Source organism: Amphiura filiformis, chromosome 7, assembly GCF_039555335.1.
Source record: "Amphiura filiformis chromosome 7, Afil_fr2py, whole genome shotgun sequence".
In the NCBI taxonomy this organism is placed as follows: Eukaryota; Metazoa; Echinodermata; class Ophiuroidea; order Amphilepidida; family Amphiuridae; genus Amphiura; species Amphiura filiformis.
Window position 1 is genome coordinate 15894866 of NC_092634.1, and position 20682 is coordinate 15915547.

General features: G+C 36.5%; 1 protein-coding gene across 2 annotated transcripts in view; it reads left to right on the plus strand.

Moving 5' to 3' along the window:
* Positions 1-20261, plus strand: part of LOC140156800 (WD repeat-containing protein 3-like) — a 34422-nt gene extending 14161 nt beyond the window's left edge. For both annotated transcript variants that reach the window (XM_072179783.1, XM_072179782.1), the window contains exons 11-25: positions 534-764; positions 1774-1867; positions 4428-4529; positions 5191-5276; positions 5804-5945; positions 7013-7069; positions 7801-8013; positions 9260-9313; positions 9894-10025; positions 10507-10668; positions 11158-11208; positions 12169-12212; positions 16656-16784; positions 17161-17254; positions 18358-20261. In XM_072179783.1, the coding sequence (XP_072035884.1) occupies positions 534-764; positions 1774-1867; positions 4428-4529; positions 5191-5276; positions 5804-5945; positions 7013-7069; positions 7801-8013; positions 9260-9313; positions 9894-10025; positions 10507-10668; positions 11158-11208; positions 12169-12212; positions 16656-16784; positions 17161-17254; positions 18358-18519 (1753 nt within the window). In that variant the 3' untranslated portion in view covers positions 18520-20261. The remainder of the gene's footprint in view (positions 1-533; positions 765-1773; positions 1868-4427; positions 4530-5190; positions 5277-5803; positions 5946-7012; positions 7070-7800; positions 8014-9259; positions 9314-9893; positions 10026-10506; positions 10669-11157; positions 11209-12168; positions 12213-16655; positions 16785-17160; positions 17255-18357) is intronic.
* Positions 20262-20682: the final 421 nt, after the last annotated feature.

A 20682-nucleotide genomic window follows, 5' to 3' on the forward strand; every position in this document is an offset into this window, starting at 1 on the left:
ATGGATGAATGTAGAAGATATGAGTAAAATTGGGAGGAAAATCGATTTATCGATTTTCATCGCTATTGACTGGCCAATATATTGATTTTTAAAAATCCTGACATCGATGGTGCTTAGTATGTAATCCTCATCATTGTCTGCTTACAGTTTTCTAATTAACTCTTGTCCATTACCTCTATTCAGCTTCAGACCCTCTTTCCTGATTATTTAGGGTACTGCAGAATGTTAACTTGTTGTACAATTTTAATAGATACAATAGATTGTTTAAATTGATTCCAATAAAATAGTATGATTCATGTCCAATATTTTTTATCTGGGTATGTTGTATGGATAATAAAATTGTCAATAAAGTGGACTTTTATGTGTGTTGGTATTTTGTGACAAAAGTTCATATTCGCATGTTTTTTGCTACAACCTTTATTAGCAAAATTTGCTCAAATAAAGCCCTAGCGAACATATTAGCACTTCTTCAAGACATCATTCATCATCAAAAAGAAATGGTGATAATTTGTGATGGAATCATTTTTTTTCAGGTCATTTGATGTACTAGTAGAAGCAGACAACACAGCCAAGCTAGTGCTTCTCCTGCACAATAATACTATAGAAACCTATAGTATCAGTACCACTGAAAAGAAACCAGAACCACAGCGCTCTTCCATGGTTAGCCTTCCCTCCCACAGGTCTGATGTAAGGACCCTGAGTTTTAGCTCTGATAATACCACAGTGTTATCAGGGTCTGGTGACTGTGTCAAGATTTGGAATAGGTGAGTGAGTACTATAAAAAGTGGGTAATGGTGAATCAAATGGACGAGGACACAAAACATATCAAGGATCAATAAATGATACAAGAGGATACCTTGAATATGAACAACTGGAAAGAAAAAGAGCAAGGTGCATCAACTTGATGTGGGGAAACAAGTAAAATACAGACTAGACAGTATGCAGAGGGGGACAAAAACACCAAAATGCAGGCATTAGAAGTAGGTAAAATTTGATAGCCACAAAATAAGCCAACAAGGAAAACTACATGCTGTAGTTTAAAAACAAATTCAAGTCAAAAACTGAAGGCAGGTTCAAATAGAACTCAGTAGCAAACAAGACTGCAAACTCAGAGCAAAATCAGGTGTGTCTTAATTCAATGAGAACCAGTTCACTGAGTACTATACTTTTAGTGTCTACCACAGAGACTTTTTAAAGCCACTACTTAAACTTGGTGAGCAGAAAATTAGATGGCCAGATCACCAGGCTGTCATTATAGCTAGAGGCAGTATATGACACACATGGGTCAATGAGTTAAATAAAATGATCTTGCATGGTGTTTAACTCCAAGGAAGTGAGGTTTGCATGAGGTAATTTGTTCTCAAATGTTTTCATGTCATTACAAGAGTTATACCGTCATTTTGGTTGAAAAAGGAGGTGAGATGTGTTCAATTCTGTTAAGGCAGTGCCACCTAATGCTTGACAATACCAATGTGATATCAGGAGTTTTTCTTGGGATTTCATCAAGATATGGAATAGATGGTTTGAGAGTGTTTACTATTTTCTTTTACCCTATCTGGTGCCAGAATAATATGCTTACTTTTTATGTGAACACCAAATAAAAAGAAAATCCGCACTTATTTGTGTGGTGTTAATTCTTAACATGATTGATTAAAAACATTGAAATTGATATAAATGTGCACATAATTTTGTTAGCTTTGGTAAAATATCCCACTTGTGCAAAGAGAATTCCAAATCATTCAACTTTTATCTTCATATATACTTTTTACACAGGTCTACTCTGCAGTGTATTCGCACCATGAAATCAGGGTATGCCCTCTGCTCAGCCTTTGTCACAGGGGAAAGACATTGTATAATTGGCAATAAGGTAAGCACCTCTCTTCAAAGCTCTTTTATTAACTGTTTCAATATTGACAGTTTTCTATGAACTGTGTGATTCAAACAAGACATTAGTATGTGGATTGGCCAAAAGTATATCACTGTACTGAAAATATTATAGCTGGTCTTGTGTGGTTCTTGTTACAGCTCTTAAGGTTAACAGCAGTATCCTAGGTAGTGGCATATGCAGGTTTTCTAAAGTGGGGGGGGGGGGGACAGTGGGGAGGAGTTATATCAAAACTTTTTTCAAAAGTTGTGATTATTCATGTTGACTACTTTTAAATGGGGTTCTATTGCCTATGCATATGTGATATGTGGTAAACAAATTGTCACCTTTTAACCTCCCTTGCACAACAGGTTTATAATGGGGTTTCCATGTACTAGTATAATGTACTGCAGGCCCGGCGCAAGGGATTTATAAGTGGTGCGGCGCTAGAAATATACTATCCCATTCGAGCGTATTGAGTGAAACGAGCGGAGCATCTAACGGCGTGGGGTGCAGGGGCCCACTTTAGGGCCCCTGGAAAATTTTTGTTTCTGGATGCGCTTAGGGGCCATTTCCTGTTGTTTTTTAAACAAAATTGCGGATATTCTAGACCTAAGTTAACACCAAAATAAGGTCCCGGTTGCGCGAGAATCACGAAAAAAAAAATTCACTCTATTATAATTTCCCCCAATTTGCAATGGTAAATATGCAGATTAAGAACTTCACATTTATAAAACCTGGGAAAGGGGGGGTGTGCCGCTGAGAATTTGAAAGTAGACCCATCAATATATACAAGGTGTCAAGAGCGGATCCAGGACTGCTTCCCCCGGGGTGCTTTAAAATAAAATATTGTAAATGTAAAAAAAATGTGCGAGAAGCGAGCATCGCATCGCGCTTGCCCGACGCAGGGGGGTGTCTGAGGGGGGATATGCCCCCCTGAGAAGTAAGAAACTTTTTGCAAAATGAAGACCTAATTGAAGCGATTTGGTGGACCATAAGTGGACCATTTTGTCTTTATTAGTGTGTAAAAAAGCCGACAATTCGTGAAATGACCCCGGGGAAATGACATGGCATGAAGCCTTTCGTGGACAAGTTTTCCCTATTGTTGTAGGCCTATGTTTAAACATAAATGGGCAAATGTTGAAAGCAGAAGCGAAAATGGACACTTGTTTATCCACTACGCAAGAGGGTGTCTGAGGGGGATATTCCCCCATCGGAGCTGAGAAGTTGGAAAATTGTGCAAAATGCGATTTGGTGGACCATTTTGGCATTATTAGTGTGTAAAATTTAGTTAGAACATGTTGAAAAAGCCGAAAATATTTGTGAATGACGGCCCGTCCATATGAAACCTTTTGTGAACAAGTTTTCCTTATTATTGTCGTCTAGTGACTTTGGTGACAAAATGTGATAGGCCCTGCATATCGGCGGGCCCGCAGTAATTTGCACATGCTTTTGGTACGAGGACCCGCCTTCAAGTAATGCCTAAAATAATCGCAGGCCTATTATATTATAGGGCCTACTCCGATCGACCTGACTGTGCGGTTTTTTAGGCATGGACCTACTCAATTACGTGCAATTTAACTTTTTCTCTCCTCCTCTCTCATTTCCTCTTTTTTGTGGGCGGAGGGCCCGCCCCCCTAAACCGCACCTGCTGTAAAGTTATGACCAATACACTGAACTCAATTCGCCCGATTTGGTGCATACTTTTTTCCTTTCTTTCTTTCTCTCTTTCTTTCTTTTTCTCTCTCTCTCTCTCTCTTTTTTTTTTTTGTTGCTTTGCTCAAAACTGGTGCGGCGATCGCCTGACCTGTCGCATAGGTTGCGCCGGCCCTGTACTGGCAAGTATTCCCACAGAATCAATTACACTAGTTGTGGTTAACCCCTTTCTGGGTGAATGACACACTCTAGTTTTAGAGTACACCGCTGGGAACCAAAAAATGAACTAATATTGACTTATTCTTAAATGTGGATATGACCTTTCCTAGTCACACAGGTCTATTAAGAAAAGTTAAGATTTGTCAAGAAAAGTCAATAAAGTTTCCGAAAGTGAACTAAAAATGAACTTTTCCCTTTCCTAGTGTATTGTACCCCCTCTAGCAATGGCACTCTGTCCATAATTGGTAGCCCATACATTTTCCACCAGACTAGGTGCATTTCTGCCAACTAACTGATAAAAGTGGGGGGGGGGGGTTGTGTAAGTTTCCCCTGATTAGGTGCATTTCCCTCGTCTGGGTGTACTTTCCTCTGAATTAATGACAAAAAGAGTGGTGTGTGATCCTCTTGCATACGCTACTGATTGAAACTGTGAATTTAAAAGGAAGCTTTATAGTTGGGCAAATATTACTGCATACTATCTTGTATAGACGTATACGTACATGTAGATGTTGTATAGCAGAGTAATACTTTATGCTTCCCTATCTACAACAGCAATTTTCCTGTCTATAATATGCCCATCATGCAGGTATATACTAATGTCCAGAATGCAAAAAACAACAACAATTATTATTAATATACGAATATGATTATCTCATTTTCTGTGCAATGTTTTTATATTCCCTTATAGGCTGGTCAATTAGAGCTGTTTGATATTGCATCAGGGACAATACTGGAAACCATTGAAGCACATGAAGGAGCTGTATGGTCTATATCTGTTGCCCCAGACAAGGTAACTAATTTAATGCAAAGTAGGGATTAGTCACTAACTACATTTTGTACCGGTCTGTAGTTGAGATAGTGAGGTATTGAGATGATTAAAAAGCAAATAAAACATGGGCTATTACAGTACTTTTATATACTTACCGGAAGTATTATTTTTCTCCCAATTAGTGCCTGTCCTCTCCATGATAAACAATTATACACTCCACCAACACACCCCTGCGACCTACACCCCACATCGTGTACACACAGAAATTTGACAGGAACTGTCAGGTCAGTGTCAAATGTTGATTTGTGATATGAAAATTCCAAAATATAAAATTAAAACGGATATTTGGTTGAGGACATTTTCTTAGTATCAATTTGGTGTATTATTGATCTATGTGTGCAAGGTCAGAGAATTGTTTGTTGAATTCTGTGTAATCTATTGTCACTTTGCCTAATTGTATCCCTCACTTCAACACAAGTTTTATTTTTCATATGGTACACATTTTTCAAAGTGCAAGAAGGCCCTGTCAGCAATAGCTGCCAGGTGGTATATTTTTAGATGTGCATACATTATAAAATACAGGAATTGTCTACTACTAAACCCTCAACTTTATGTATGATGATGCTAAACAATTTCAGTTTCCTTGCAGTATACACTTGTGTATGTTTCTATCCAAATACAGAAAGGATTTGTAACTGGCAGTGCTGATAAAACCCTCAAGTTTTGGCAGTTTGAGTTGGTCTCTGATGAGGACTCAAAACAAACAAGGTAAAAAGAGCCACAAACATTCATGTGTGTATACATGATTTGGCAATTAGATATGCTATTCCAGTATTGAAATAAAGAAAGAATAAACTAAACTAAACTAAATCCATACACTTCGTATGGAAGACTCCCTATGGAAGATCTGACCTTAAACTTCCAGACAGGGAGTGCAAATCTCAAATTTCCAATGGGGTTATCTGAATAGGTGATCCTATCTAAAGTCTACACCCCCTATGTGGGAGGATAAGGTCATGTCTTCCATAGTGGGTGTATGGTTTTCAATAGGAATAACTCATTAACCCTTAATGGTCCAGAGGTCTTGTCACCCAATGAAGGGCAATGCAATTAAAAAGTTAAATAATGAAAAAAACAACCCAGTGCATCTGGACAAATTTGAACCAAAGACCTTTGTACTACTAGCATGACACTATAACCAAATGAGCAACAGAGGCATGATGGAAAGGTATTAGGCTCAAATGATTTTATGAATCTTATTATTTCAAATTTGCATTTATTTTGTTTATTATCAGTAAAAGGCTGACTGCAGTGCATACAAGAACCCTTCAGATGTCAGACGATGTCCTGTGTGTCAAATATTCTCCTGATCAGAGACTGGTAGCAGCCTCTCTACTTGACTCAACTATTAAAGTCTTCTTTGCAGACACATTGAAGGTAAGTTTGCAAGATGTTTTCCAAGTGTTATAAAGTGAATGGATATAGGCCCTATACTATAATTCTCACCATTCACAATACAATGCACTGCCAGCGGTTTGGTCTTGCCAGTCCAATTTGTGTCTTCCAGGGTCATCATTGCTGTTCTAGTTCCCCAAAAGATTCATTGTGATTAATAGATAGAAAAGGAGTGTGTGTAACATCATTATATTGACATTGAAACACACAATGATGTAAGTTCCTGTGTTGTATTCGTATTACGGTAGCTTTGGATGTTGAATTTTTCCCATGATGCACTACATATTTAGGCTTCTCCTTAGCAACCGCTGGAGGTGCATCGTATTGTAAATCATCAGGATTACCAAAGGTATATCAGTCAGGATAACAAACAGAACTGCAGGCTGAAAACATAAAATGCTTAAAATAAGTTACTGTACCCACACAACTTGATAAATGAAGCCAATGCAATTATGTGATCATGTGCCAAGACAAGGGTTTTGTGAACCAAGTTGGCACAACTTGTGTTAGATTGAGGTGTCAGATTACCCCCAGTGGGTTGCGGGGAATCTTGGTCTAGTTCTTGACACATAAACTCTGACAAGGAGAAAATTTATATTTATTTAATTAAACCTACATGCATCAAAGTATAGTGGACATTATGATATACAATATATTTGTGTTGACTGGATAAACATGACAACCAACTAGTCTGTAGGGCTATACAATGTAATAAAGAGTTGACACCACAAGAGAGCAGCATCCGCATTACAACGCATCAATGCAATCTCCCCTGGATGCACATCTTTAATAGAAAGTGTTCCCGGCACTTGATTCTGGGAAAGGATCACGTAGTGAGTGTGTTTCTTATAAGTGTGTTACAGTGCCTGTGTAGGTAGGGTGCTCATGATACGATGCCATCTACGCGTACAAGATGAGATCACATAAAACGCATTCCAGTCATGCGTTTTACTGCAGATCCCACCATCCCGGTGTAGAGTCATCCAATATTTCATCCAGTTGATAAGTACCTTTTTTAATGTGCATCTGTTGTTTTATTTCCTTTCCAGTTTTTCCTTTCTTTATATGGTCACAAGCTTCCAGTCCTTACCATGGATATTTCTTCTGTAAGTAATTAATTAACCATTTCTGTATCATTTGTGCCAATAATAAATATGCTTGTTTAATTGGGCAGGACATTTTATCTGCCTATTTTGATTAGAACTGATGAAAATGAAAATTTGACCCCATCACTCTCTGACCTCATTGTCAATGTACCTATCCCACAATCACTCATCCGAGGGCCACCAGGCATTAACATTGTTTGTGCCTGGCTCTCGACCAATCAGAAATGCATAAATAACATAATTAAGTATGAATGATTGAACAGCAAATGGATTGTCACAGGTACTTATGACATATAACATCTCCAAATCCATTATGTATCAAGACTTCAATTTCACAAAGGAGATTACTGATAACAGGTATACAGGTATAGTAACAGGTATAGCAAGAATATATGTGACACGATCAAGGGAAAACTCATTTTCGACCAGGGCCGACATGTGACTCATTCCCCTTGATCATGTCACATATCATAATTCATGAGGAGTAACAAGTACTTGTTACTTTATGATGGATTACTAATGTTTCTATGGGTGTTAAGTTTATGAAACACAGTGTTATTTGCCTTATTCTCATCTGAGGTTTCAAACAATTATATGCAATATGATCTTGGACTCAGTGGTCCTTGGCTAGAATTAATCCTGTTTTGTGCATAGCAGCTAGATAGCAGACCAATTTCAGGAAAACATCAGAAAGGAAATTGACAAAATAGATGCATCTTCTTCCTCAACAGGATAGCACTCTACTTGTAAGTGGGTCTGCAGACAGGAACATCAAACTGTGGGGTCTGGATTTTGGTGATTGTCACAAGTCTATCTTTGCCCATGATGACAGCATCATGTGTGTGCAGTTTGTCCCGGATACACATCTCTTCTTCACTGGCGGCAAAGACAAGAAGATCAAGCAGTGGGATGGTGATAATTTTGAGCATGTGCAGACATTAGAGGTAATATATATGGGGATATGGCCAAAATAATGTAATTTTAGGAATATATCTTTTCATGTCCTTGAACATGTTTAAAACCAAACTGCCAAGAGGTTACTTAACAAGTTTTGCTTTAAACTTGTTCAGGGGCCAATGACACATAGGTTTTTCCTGCCCAACAATGATATTGAAAAATATCTCCAAATCTTCCAAGTGCTAGAGTTATTTTCATCAACTTGTCATGACTTAAGTTTATATAGTCCTATATTCAATGCTAGAAATAAGATGGGTCCTTGGGCCAAACCTGTGAAATTATGTTACTAATTACAATGTATATTGTCAGTTAGCAAGATAGACTCAATGCTGACTTTGAATGCAATCAATCCTTGGCTGCTATTATGCATTACCAGTTGTTAATTTGTGAGCCTGTATTTTGGCTTGTCGTAGAAAGTTTCACAAATGTGCCCATCCACCACAAACTGGTCGTAAAGTCGGCATTTTCCATTTTGAGATACAATCAAAAACAGTAAATGGATTTCTATGTAAAATATAGTAGGAATTTCACCTTTGATGAGCCGGAATTTGACCTTTGATGAGCCAGATGTCCGATGAAGCTGGTTGAGATGTCATTTTAAACCTGAAAGTGCATACTTTCAAAATCTGCAATAAACAGAAAATGATCTCGAGCCGACTTTACTACCACTTTGTGATGGATAGTCGCAAATGAGAACCAGTGTAACATTATTGGGCTATTCCAGTTGAAATCCATACACTCTGTATGGAAGACAGGACCTTAATCTGCCACACTGGGAGTGTACATTTCAAATGGGGTTACCTGAATGACCGACTCCATTTGACATCTACAAGAAAGTATGTGCTACTTTTGATCATAGTTTAAAAGATTTACCTTAATTTTTTGAAGTAGCTTGTCAATTTAAGTCTAGCATGATAGAGTAGATTTTGTTGGCCTGCCTTCACTAAAAAGTTGGCATTTATCAGCTTCTGCATCTCTTTATATATCCTTCAAATGTTGTGCCAATTTTAGAATTGAGTCAGGCCTGTAACATTAATGAGAGCTCACAGTTTTTTTCAGATACAAGGGCCCAACTGGTCCTTGAAATTTACGTCATATTCACACTGGTCCTATTGTATAGCTGGGTCTTTTCTAAATGTGTCAAGACATGACATTGTTTCCTGAAACAATGTAGTTAACTTATTTCAAGAAATTTACCTCCACTGATCATAACTTTTATGTTTATTTTGGCAGGGTCATCATGGTGAAGTGTGGTGTTTAGCTATCAGCCCCAATGGTGACCATGTGGTATGTTCTAATTATCTACCTAATATTTATTTGGTAAAAAATGTAAATGCTGTTGTAGAATACAATTTGGTCACAATGACAAATTAAATTTGATTACTGCATGTGCAATATTAGCCAAGTGTTATTAGACATTATGTTAAATGTCTTTTACACATCTATTCTTAAATGATTATACAGGTTGTTTGAAGTTTTAATGGGTACATTATACATGAACAAACCCAAATATGTTGACATATCCCTAAAAGTAAACCATGTGGAATCCACACTGTGGTTTCTGATGTTCTTTCAACTGGCATGTTGTTTCATTGCCAATAACACTACCCATTCAGTTACGATCCGATCACAGGCGTTGGGCGAATCTAGACCAGAAACTTATTAATATTTGACTGTATTGATACTAACCACTAAAAATTTAGCATTAATTTTGATTAATTAGTGGTTAGTTCATTAATAACAAGCATCGAAGCAGTATCGACGGTCAATCCAAAGATCGAACACATTAGTTTCTGGTGCCTTATTCATTACAAATACTTCAATATTCAGATTTTAAGCCAGACATTTTTATTTCAATTACTTGTAGGCATCCTCGTCCCATGACAAGTCATTGCGTCTATGGGAAAGAACAGAAGAACCACTGGTCCTGCAGGAAGAAAGAGAGATGGAAAGAGAGAAAGAATTTGAGGAATCTATAGCAAAGGGTGAACAAACAACAGTAAGTCAATTATTAAAATAAGAAAGCAGTCCTAGTGGTAACTATGAAATATAACATTTTAAAGTGAAAAATATATAGCTTCTTCAGTCGGACAGAGATAGCAATTTATTTCCTGAGAAAAACAATGTTGACCACCAAGACTTCTGATCTTTATCTGAGGGGCTAAAGTACCATTCAAGTGGATCCTTCATCAAAAAGCCTTTAAAGAAGAAGCTATAAACCATTTGCAGTCAAGTGTATGGGCTGTGATCACCTGAAGTGGCGCTTTATAAAAGATGGTGTATTATTTTTGTTACTACAAGCAGCGATGTGCCTTCAGATCACTTCGATCTTAGTTCAGTACCTGCGTCGGCTTGTATAAAAGGCTAAGACCAACAAGTTGAATTTTTAATTCTACTACGCAGGCTATATTGTGGATCAGCAGTTTTACAGCAGCACTGTGTAACTTAATTTTATATTACTACTATCATTTTTTCATTAGATACCTGGTGAAGCAGCCTCTGCTGAGACAGGAATGGCCGGTAAGAAGACCATAGAGACAGTGAAAGCAGCAGAAAGGATCATGGAAGCATTGGAACTCTATAAAGAAGAGACAACTAAACTCAAAGAACATGAGATACAGTGTAAACTGCAAAAGAAAAAGGTATATTATCACTATATCAAACACATTCACCGTCATCCAATTATCCCTGTATCCCTAAATAGTGTGTATCATTGCAGATATGACTTAAAATGGAAATTTACAACTTGTAAGACCATTGTATCAGATATACACTAATCCGACAAGCCAAGTGATGGTCAGAATTCATTCTGCCATTACTGGGGGCCATCCGCACCAAACTGGTGTTGTAACTGCCCAATTGGGTGAAAAAGCCCTGCTTCAAAATCAATCTTATATTGTATTACATTGTAAACTTTCAGCATCCTTTTGTTACACAGGCGATGGTACACTGTTTAAAATTTCTGCAAAACCTGCATCATTTCACATTTCAGGTGGGATGGCCCACTTCAATGGCTGCCATTGAGGTGTATTATGTGTGGAATCAGATTTGTCTATATTTACTAGCACTCCTTACATATTTGTGATTTTGTTGCATTGATGGTGCTAATCCTTCCCTTATTGTTATTACAGTTAGCGCCGCCTAAAATGCATCCTCTACTTGAAGTCTATGGCAATCTAACAGTAAGTAAAACATTGACAATATCATACACTAAGGTCAAGGCATGATAGGGTGTTTGATAGTGTGCTTATTAATGTATTATAATGTTGCACCTTACACCTTTTACTTAAAAAGTTACCTGTTCGATATTTGAAACTTTGAGCAGCTTAGAATCAGGCCCATAATATGGTTAACAAGATGGCATATATTTCATGTAGGCAAGTTGAATGTCATTGTATTTTTATACCGTAACAACTCGATAGTTAGCATATGTGCTTACTATCAAGCGCTTTTAAAACATGCAAACATGAAGTGCCCCATGTACAAAAGGAGCATATCATCATTACACATAGTTATATACAAACAAGTAAACCTGCAAATGTGTGTCTCAACCCCATTAGCTCAGTTGGTAAAACGCCCGACTTTGGTATAATTTCATGTTTTCAAAAGCGCTTGATAGTAAGCATATGCTAACTATAATGAAAGACAAAGATAAAGAGAATTTATCGCGTTTGATGTCACTGTCAATTACGATCCTTGATTGGATTACACCGGTTATTAGCGTGTAAAAGGAAGACCGATCTATCTGGTGCTGATCGGAGAAAAGGAATATCAGCAAATGGCGAAAAATTACATACTTTTACAAGGCAAAAAGCAGCTTTTCTAGGCATTGTGGAAAAGGTGCCTTTGCCAAAGAAAGTTTCCTACTATAAAGACCTAACGTTTGAGATGGTTTGCATGTCAAAGGTGCAAAATTAACAATAAGGCGCCCGCTTATAAATCCGCGTTCAGCAAGTCATCATCACGACACTTGTAAACAAACCGTGTTCGAGTTTGATTGACAGGTGACGTCAGACGCGATAAATTCTCTTTATCTTTGTCTTTCATTATAACGAGTTTTTACGGTATGTATGTAAGTTCTTGTAAAAATGTATTTTGTCATTCTCAAATGATTTATGTATAATTATTTACATCTTTTGCAGCCCAAGAAATACTTTATGCAGGTATTAAAGAAAGTGAAGTCAAGGTAAGCAAGGCTTATTTAAAGGTCCTTGACCCGATTGACAGCCGCATCCCTCAATTTTTCTCATCAAAACTGTGATTTTGGTATCAGAAGAAAGCTAATATTTTTCTCATTCCCTGTAAAAAAACACCTGAGATATGCTTTGTTTAGATGGTGTGAACAAAAATGTGCTGAATTGTGGTACATACATTGTGTACCACAGTAACCACATTGCAAGAAACACACTGCAAGAAATCTATTGAAAAACCCAATTTTCCCATGCAGTGGGACTTTGCACATATTCTGCAAAGTGTAAAAACTTCACCGGAATCAATTTGTATTGTGGGATATTATGCAATCAATCCCATATCTAAACTGACCTCAAAAAAGGAATACTATTGGATTAACTCGACTTTAAAATGGTAAATTTCAAGACATTTCTGCTGGCGTTTAATGGTTTATAAGATGTTGTGGGCCACTGTCTAGTGTATTCATTATCTGTTAAGTACAATGATTTTTTTTCAATTATTTTGTATAATAGCAAGATGTTATGGGTTTAAAAAATGATTTGCCTGAGGAAAACAGTTGTATATATTTGGATGAATCTCACACTGACACTTGGAATAATAAACATAAACCATGTAATGCTCTTCCCATTTCAACTTAGTCCGAGGTGCTCTGACGATAACACTCCGATCGCCAGGCAATCTACGTTATTAACGTCAGAGAAGGACTACGTCCAGATTGGGAGGGATAATTGACTGCAAACAAATTGCCCCATTTTCTTTTACTTACTTGCTATGGCTTATTCCACGGTCTCATGTAGTCTCCTCCATCATATGAATATTTAGAGCTACGTTTTAAAATCTCATTATGTCTAAATCCGTAGTATTTTAACGATAATCACAGGCACTAAATTGTTTGAATTGTCGGTAAAATTTTTGCATTAGTACCATCACGCATGCGCAGAAGAATCGACTTTCCCAAGGACATCCCTGCGCGATATCATATATACTTCGTTTCATTCACACTCAGGCATGCACAGTCACGTCACGTATAGCCACTCAAGTTTATCCTTTTAATCTTAATTTAAAATTGCTTTAGGATTTTAATATTAAGATAGGCCTATTCCCTTTTGTAATTATTATAATTATATTCTTTATAGGCCTATTATAATTATATTCTTTGTTGTTGTTTTTTTTATGTGGGTTAAGTATTTTTGACTGTGATATTTTTGGTTTTTGGGGTTTTTTTTCCTGATTGGGCCTACTTAAAATAAAATTGGTTTCGTAACCCCCCCGTCCCTCTTTTTTGGTGCCACAAAAAAAAAATTATGCCACTTTTGGAAAAAATAAATATTTTCAAGAGTCGTCCGTGTCGAAATTCTGACATGAATAGGCCTAAGCCTCTTTTCCCCCGGCCGACTTTCTGCCATTAACTGATTAATAAAATATTTATCGCGATATAGGCCTTTGCACAAGTAGGCCCTATTTATGAAAACAGCGTGCAGCAGGACTCTTAATATTGAGTATGCCAACAAGTGAAAACCACTGAACTATTTTGTGTAAAAAATTAAAGCCCCCCCAAAAAAAACCATTCGCACAAATAGTCGCATATAAACCCGCCAAAACGGTATATAATGCTCATTAAATCGTTGTTGTTGTCGAACTAATCCTCCTAAAGCTCGTATTAAAAAGACAAGTAATAAAAAGTTAACTAAATGCTAAAATGATGTAGGCCTAGGCGAAAAAATTGTGTAGGCCTATCATTTTCTTGTCCTAGACACTCAACGATAAACCACTATCAAGTATGAATAATAGACTGTTAATTGTCCAAATAAATCAATTTATAAACGTTGAGGAAGTTGTTCATTTTGTCATTTTGTATAACAAAAATTAAAATAACTAACCTGGCAGATTTCAGGATCATATTCCAAGATTTATTTTCTCATGCCGCTACTTGCCCAGGCCTGCATGTTATGCCGTCAAGAAAATCAACCCTAGGCCTACATTTTTCAACATGCAATATAATTCCAATGTGATAAATAGTGAACGTTGCATTGAAGATGAGGATGCTTGGACGATACAGATATTAAGCACATGTTAAATGGGGGTGGGGTATGGGGATGTCCCAGTTTGTTTAACAAGGGCAATTATTATTTGGCCAAACAATTTTGGTCATCTGAGGTCAAATTAGTAAAAACTATCATATGGGCATGAAACTTGATAGGTGTAGAGTCAACATTTAGAGCCAAAATTTTGGAAGGTCATTTTGGGGTCACCAGAGGTCATCTGAGGTCAAATTAGTAAAAACTGTCATATGGGCATGAAACTTGGGTGTATACAGTCACCATTTAGAACCATATTTTAGTATGGTCATTTGGGGGTCACCAGGGCCATATGAGGTCAAATTAATAAAATGTTGTATTGGCATGAATTCTCTGTCGAGATTTGATCCGCAACTAAACAAATTTGTTTGATTTGCACTTATGGATTTCAGGTTCAAGTCATTAACTGTTTTGACTGCGTGATATCATCAAAATATGGGGTATAATTTGCACTGTCATGAAATTTTGATAAAAGGGTACTTGGGAAAATGCGATATAAGTTTATGTCAATATTAAGTGTCATTGAAAAGGGGTGTTTGACATTCTTGTCATTGAAAACCACAAAAAAGTGGTTGTTTTTGGCAAAATTTTGTCCTCGATAATGCATGAAAAGTTGGGGTAAATTTGATGAAAAATAAATTTTTGCCAGGCTTATTGATAATAATCGTATTCGTATGGTAGGCCTACTGCATATATATGGATTCCCACATCTCTTCTCTCTTCCCTCCTCTCCCTCTCTCTCTCTCTCTCTCTTTTTCCTCTCGCTCCCTCCTTGTTTCTCTTTTTCCTTGCACACTAGGGGCGGGTACCAAATAGGCAATTTTTGCCAAGGGGCAATTCCCCCCTGCCCCGGGCACCGCACGCCACTGGTTCCCCCTCTCAACTTGGAGATAGCACTTTACCCATAATTTGTTTAATGTCATCTATGGTACATGTAGTGTACAAAATCGCCCCCCCCGCCTTTGGACAAAAATCCACTCTTTCAAAATCAGCACCCCCCAAATGAAATCCTGCACGGGCCTGATGAGGAGATCTAACAAAATAACAAAATAAGGGGCTGTGCAACAATTATGAGCCCTGGGGAGGTCTGAAAATCGTGGGGAAGGGGGAAAACAGTACGGAAACGCTTTACTATGCAAATTTTCCTGCTCGCTACACTCGCAACATAATTCTAGACCATTTAAGGTTTGCAAATTGGGATCCCAAAAATTTGGCATGTTCAAAGGGGGGGGGGAGCAAAGATTTTTGGCGGCCCGAGGGGGGGGGAAGCAATTTTTTGCAGGCCGAGATGGGGGGGGTTTGGCGGGCCGTTTGGAAATTTTACCGGGGGCTCATAATTATTGCACAGCCCCTAAAAGAGGCCTCCTCCTTCTTCCAAGCATAATTGTTTACACTAAAACGTATTATGGGCATTTATTTTGCGATAATAAATGATAAATAGAAAGCCACTCTTCAGGGTTTTTTTTATCGAAAACCCGGATGAGAAACTTGTTTTTTATTTTACTTGGTCTAATTTATTTAATCCAAAATAAATAAAGACATAAACATTAATAAATAACAGTTAATAAACCATAGTAATAAAAACACTGCTTCCTCATAAATAAATAGATTTAGAAAATGGGAAAACAAAATTAAATAAGAAGAAAAGAAAATGCACAAATATTCACATAATTAAAAGTAAATACTTAGTATAGGCCTAAATAAAGATATGATGATGATAATATGATAATAATAATAATAGTAATAATAATAATAACAATAACAATAATAATAATAAAAATAATAATAATATAAAGAAAACAGTAAATATTTATACATGAATATATAAAATATGTGAATACCTATCCCAAGAAATAATTCATTTACATTACTACATTTGTATAACACTGCTATTTCAATTTAATCAGCTAAAAAACATGTTCGATCTTTTGTGATATCGCCCAACCCTAAACTCAAAACCAGGAAGTGACTTGACAAAATTGTTAAATGCGTGACAGTGCAAGATATAACCGAGCTAATATTACTTTAATTTCTGCTTCTAAGAGGAATTACTTTCTTTAAAGGCCATGGATGACTTATAAAAAGTATATGAAATAACTACTGGAGCAAGGCAGGAGGTGAGCATGAGCTTTCGAAAAAATCGGTTACAAGACGTAAAGACCGTGGCGCTGCCCGGTTTGGGCCTATACCATAATACGTAGCGTTGTAGTAGGCCAGTGGGACAACGAAAACGCTACGTGAACGAGCTAATTTCAACTGTATTCTGATAAATGTTTGCCATCTTGTATTATTCATTAGTAAATTGGTTCTTTTCTGAAATGTTATTAATGCATTTTTTTGTTTCATTTTTCATCAAACAGTGAACTGGAAGAATCACTGCTAGTGTTGCCATTCAATTACATCCTAGACCTGTTGCCACTTTTGGAGAATTACATCAGTTCAGGATTGGAGGTAGAGCTGTGCTGTAGATGCCTTTTCTTCCTTCTTAGGTAAGGCACAAATACATTGTTTATTTTCTTCAACAAGCTGAAATATTTTGCTTTTGTTTATTTTCTTTGTTTTCTATGAAGGGTATCCAAGTGTGCAAAAAACTTGCATACTTTGATTTGAGAAAAGTCAGATATTGGTTTAAAGCATTATTTTAAGATATATTTTCCTAACTTGGAGATAGTAGTATACATGTAGTACTGGTATTAAAACAAACATTGGTTCTTGTTGATTGAAATTTGTGTTATAAGTTCAGAATAAACAAGCTGAAATTAAACTAGCATTACAATTTTGTTAAGCTTGAAAAAAAAATGTTTAAATTTGCTTGAAACTGCAAATCTCTTTGTATTAATTGAAATCCTTTTGCAATTTGCACAGAATACACCATGGTCAGATCACCTCTAACCAGTTACTACTGCCTGTTATAGAGAAGCTAAGACACAGCACTATACAGAAGGTCACAGAGTTAAGGGTAAGTATGTGTAAGAGATTACAGTTTGACCCTCAACAATGTTTGACACCTATTTGTGGGGCAAACGTTGAATAAAACTTGCTGGTCTTCCAGAATTTGAAACTTCGACCTGCAATTTGAAACTCTAATTGATTGATTTGATAGAAAGTGTTTTAACTTGGAAATTTGTGTAGGGTATTCCAGAAATAAGTGGTACCCCAGGCAATTAGATATTACAGAAAATATTGGGAATTCCCAGGGCAAAATATTGCCTAAAATTGGGAATTATGAAAAATCCTTCAAAAATTGGGAATTTGCAGTGGGACAGCAAAACCTGACAACTTTGTATTGTGTTTTGTGTATTATATTATTTTAAATGTAATATATTTTTACTCAAATATTGGCACACACTAAAACGTCCTTGGTATAAAAGCATAGAACCGATACAAATAAGATGCACATGCATAGTCCTATCCATGTGTATAATGTATGTTTAATTTATTGATAGTGATGACTTATAAATTATGTGCTTTTGTGTGTGTTAAAATACAGTAAGCCAAAAAATTAAGGTACCAGTTACGTTCATCCCCTGTATATCCTAAACAAAGGCAGATATGTAATAATTGGAACCAACAGCCAATAGCTACATCTTTTAGCTAGCATTTAAGACCTCATTTGTTGGAATTGTTCAAGAATTAAAGACACAACGATCCAAAAACCGAAGGAAGATGCAAATTTAAAAGTTACAGTTTGCCACATTACATGCCCTATTGATTTGTACACAAAGCGTTCGCTAACAAGAGAACTAGCGCCATGCTTTCATTAATAGCACGAAAAACTAGCGTCATGCTTTCATTGATTAGAACACAAAAGTGCAACTTTTTATTTCGTATCTTCATTAGGTTTTGGATCACCGTTTCTTTAATTCTCAACCAATTTCAACAAACAAGGTCTTAAATTAGAGCATAAGAGTACAGGCATCGGTTGATTGTTTTAATTTTGACACATTTGTCTTTATTTAGGATATACTGTACATGGGTGAACACAACTGGTACCTTAATTTTTTTGCTCACTGTACATTGAACTGCTAGTAATTTTCTTTCTGTTGTACTTGTTGTGTACAGGATACCATAGGTTTCAACATGGCTGGTTTGCAACATTTGCAGAGAGAACTAGAGGCAGGACAAGAGGTCCAATTCTTTGCTGATGCAACAGGAAGGTTAAAGGAAAAGAAGAAGAAAAGGAAGAAAACAGAGGCTAAGGCTGTACTAGCTATGGCAACTTAGTTGTACTAGTGACTGCAAAATAACAAGAGAACTCTTGATATTCTGGATATTATACGTCCATACAAACTGAGACTAGCCAAGGAATGAAACACCCAGCAAACACAAAATGTTTTACAGTAAACGTTTTTAAACAATTTTGTCAGGTTATACATGTACAGGGCAGGGTGTATCAAAATAAAGTATACAGTTTGAAAAATGCCTCTAAGATAAAAAAGTGTTGAGGTATTTGGTCAAAATAATTTAGTCGATAGCCGAATCAGCAGCCTGTCCTCCCTTAACTGTAAAATCACTGATGTGTGACCATTGATAAGGACTCTGTGGCTATTTTTGTGAGCCATGGACAAATTAAGTAAACTAATGAACTTTTTTAAAAATCTCCTGTACTAAATGAATGATTAGGATTGAGCCATGTTTCATTTGGCAGAACTTGATAATATTTTTTTTTTTATCCCAAAAAATTAGTGCTGTATTTTTCTGGAATGGAGAGCAATCACTGTGTCTGATGTGCTGGTTTGATCAACATTCAACAGGGCACAGCAGATGGTATGGGAATAGTTTTTAAAATTCTGTCTTTGGGTATTTGGCTTGGCTTAATTGGACACTCAAAACCTCATTTGAAGAGCTTGTTTCCAGAACTTTTTGTCGAAATTGAATTATGTGCAGATCATGAAAGAGTTACAAAATACACATTTTAACCTTTGTTCCACATTTGTCCTAAGTTATTATGGCCCTCGGTATTTTGCGTAATTTTGATATAATCTATCTAGCCAAAACGGTAGAAATGTGGGTTTTGTTTTTCATGGTAAATCATTATTAGGAATGTTCTTAATCAAATGAAATCAAGAAAACATAAAATCAGTGGGAAGAAGTAGAAAGATTAAAACTTTCAACTGCACTCACCAGGTTATTTTCCCAAATATTTTGGAACCAACTGCAACTCTGGCGGAAATTCGTTGCCACACCAGCACGTTTTGGTGTTAAAAGCACGCAATCGAAGCTAAATATGTGATAGTTCCGTATTATTTTGTATAATAGTTGCAAATGCACATTCAGATTACACTTGCCCCTTCCCCACCCCCCATTTTCCAATGTTGGGAGACTGTAATGTAGAAATGATGACGATTTTGTCCAAATCAACATTGCAATAGGGGAGCGGGGAAGGATGTTGGCCAATTAACGCTCAGGTGTGGCAACCTTTTTCGCCAAGGTTGTGGTTCCTTCCTCAGTGGGTAATGGTGTGTGAGATGCTGCTGAGATCAGTGTTTCTAGAAGATCTTCTACTAGAGTTGCCAGTTGGTTTTACTGATTTCTGCAAACTGTTATACACTGGTTTGTACCCCTGCGAGGTGTTGATTTGGGGCTGCGAGTCTCTCCTATTTTAATGTGGATCGCTTCACAAATTTTCCTTATTTCATTCCTGCTGAAAATAACCTAGTGAGTGCAGTTGAGTGTTTTAATATTTCTACTTCTTGTTTACTACGTACCTGCACGTATAAACTTGCATAACTGTATATTCTTACATAGATGAACATTAACTAATTATTTCATCAACAGCATTGTCTTAGACTCACTTGTAAGAAAACTACAAGATTCAATTCAATGTATAGAACAATTTTTCAAAGTTTAATAATAAACAAATAGAAAATAAGAAAATATACTGTGTATTATTCTGTGTATTATATGGTTTCATTTTGTATATACATTTAGATAAACTGTTAAAATGCACAAGGCAAATGTATTATGTATTCTATAGGGTCCACAACTAATACTTTTTTTAAATAAGTCCAAAAACATTTTATGAAATGTAAAAATGTAAAAAGGTATGCATAGCCCTATTTGTTTTACACATGTGGACCAATTTATAGCATCACACGTCGTTGCTTTCAGTCACAATGGTTAATTGTGTAAGAAAAGAGGCAGTTTTAAAAGTTGCACCTTTAGCAAACACATGAATAGACCTGGCCTACTGTATTGTTTGAGAGCTGACTCCTATGGACTTAGATGCAATAACACTGTTTAAAACAGTCTCTTTTTTTACATAATGAAACATTGTGACTATACGCGATGACGTGTGACGCTATTTGGTCCATATGTGTAAAACAAATACCGGTAAGACATTTTTACATTTGCATTTTGTCAAATATTTTTCGATTTATTAAAAAA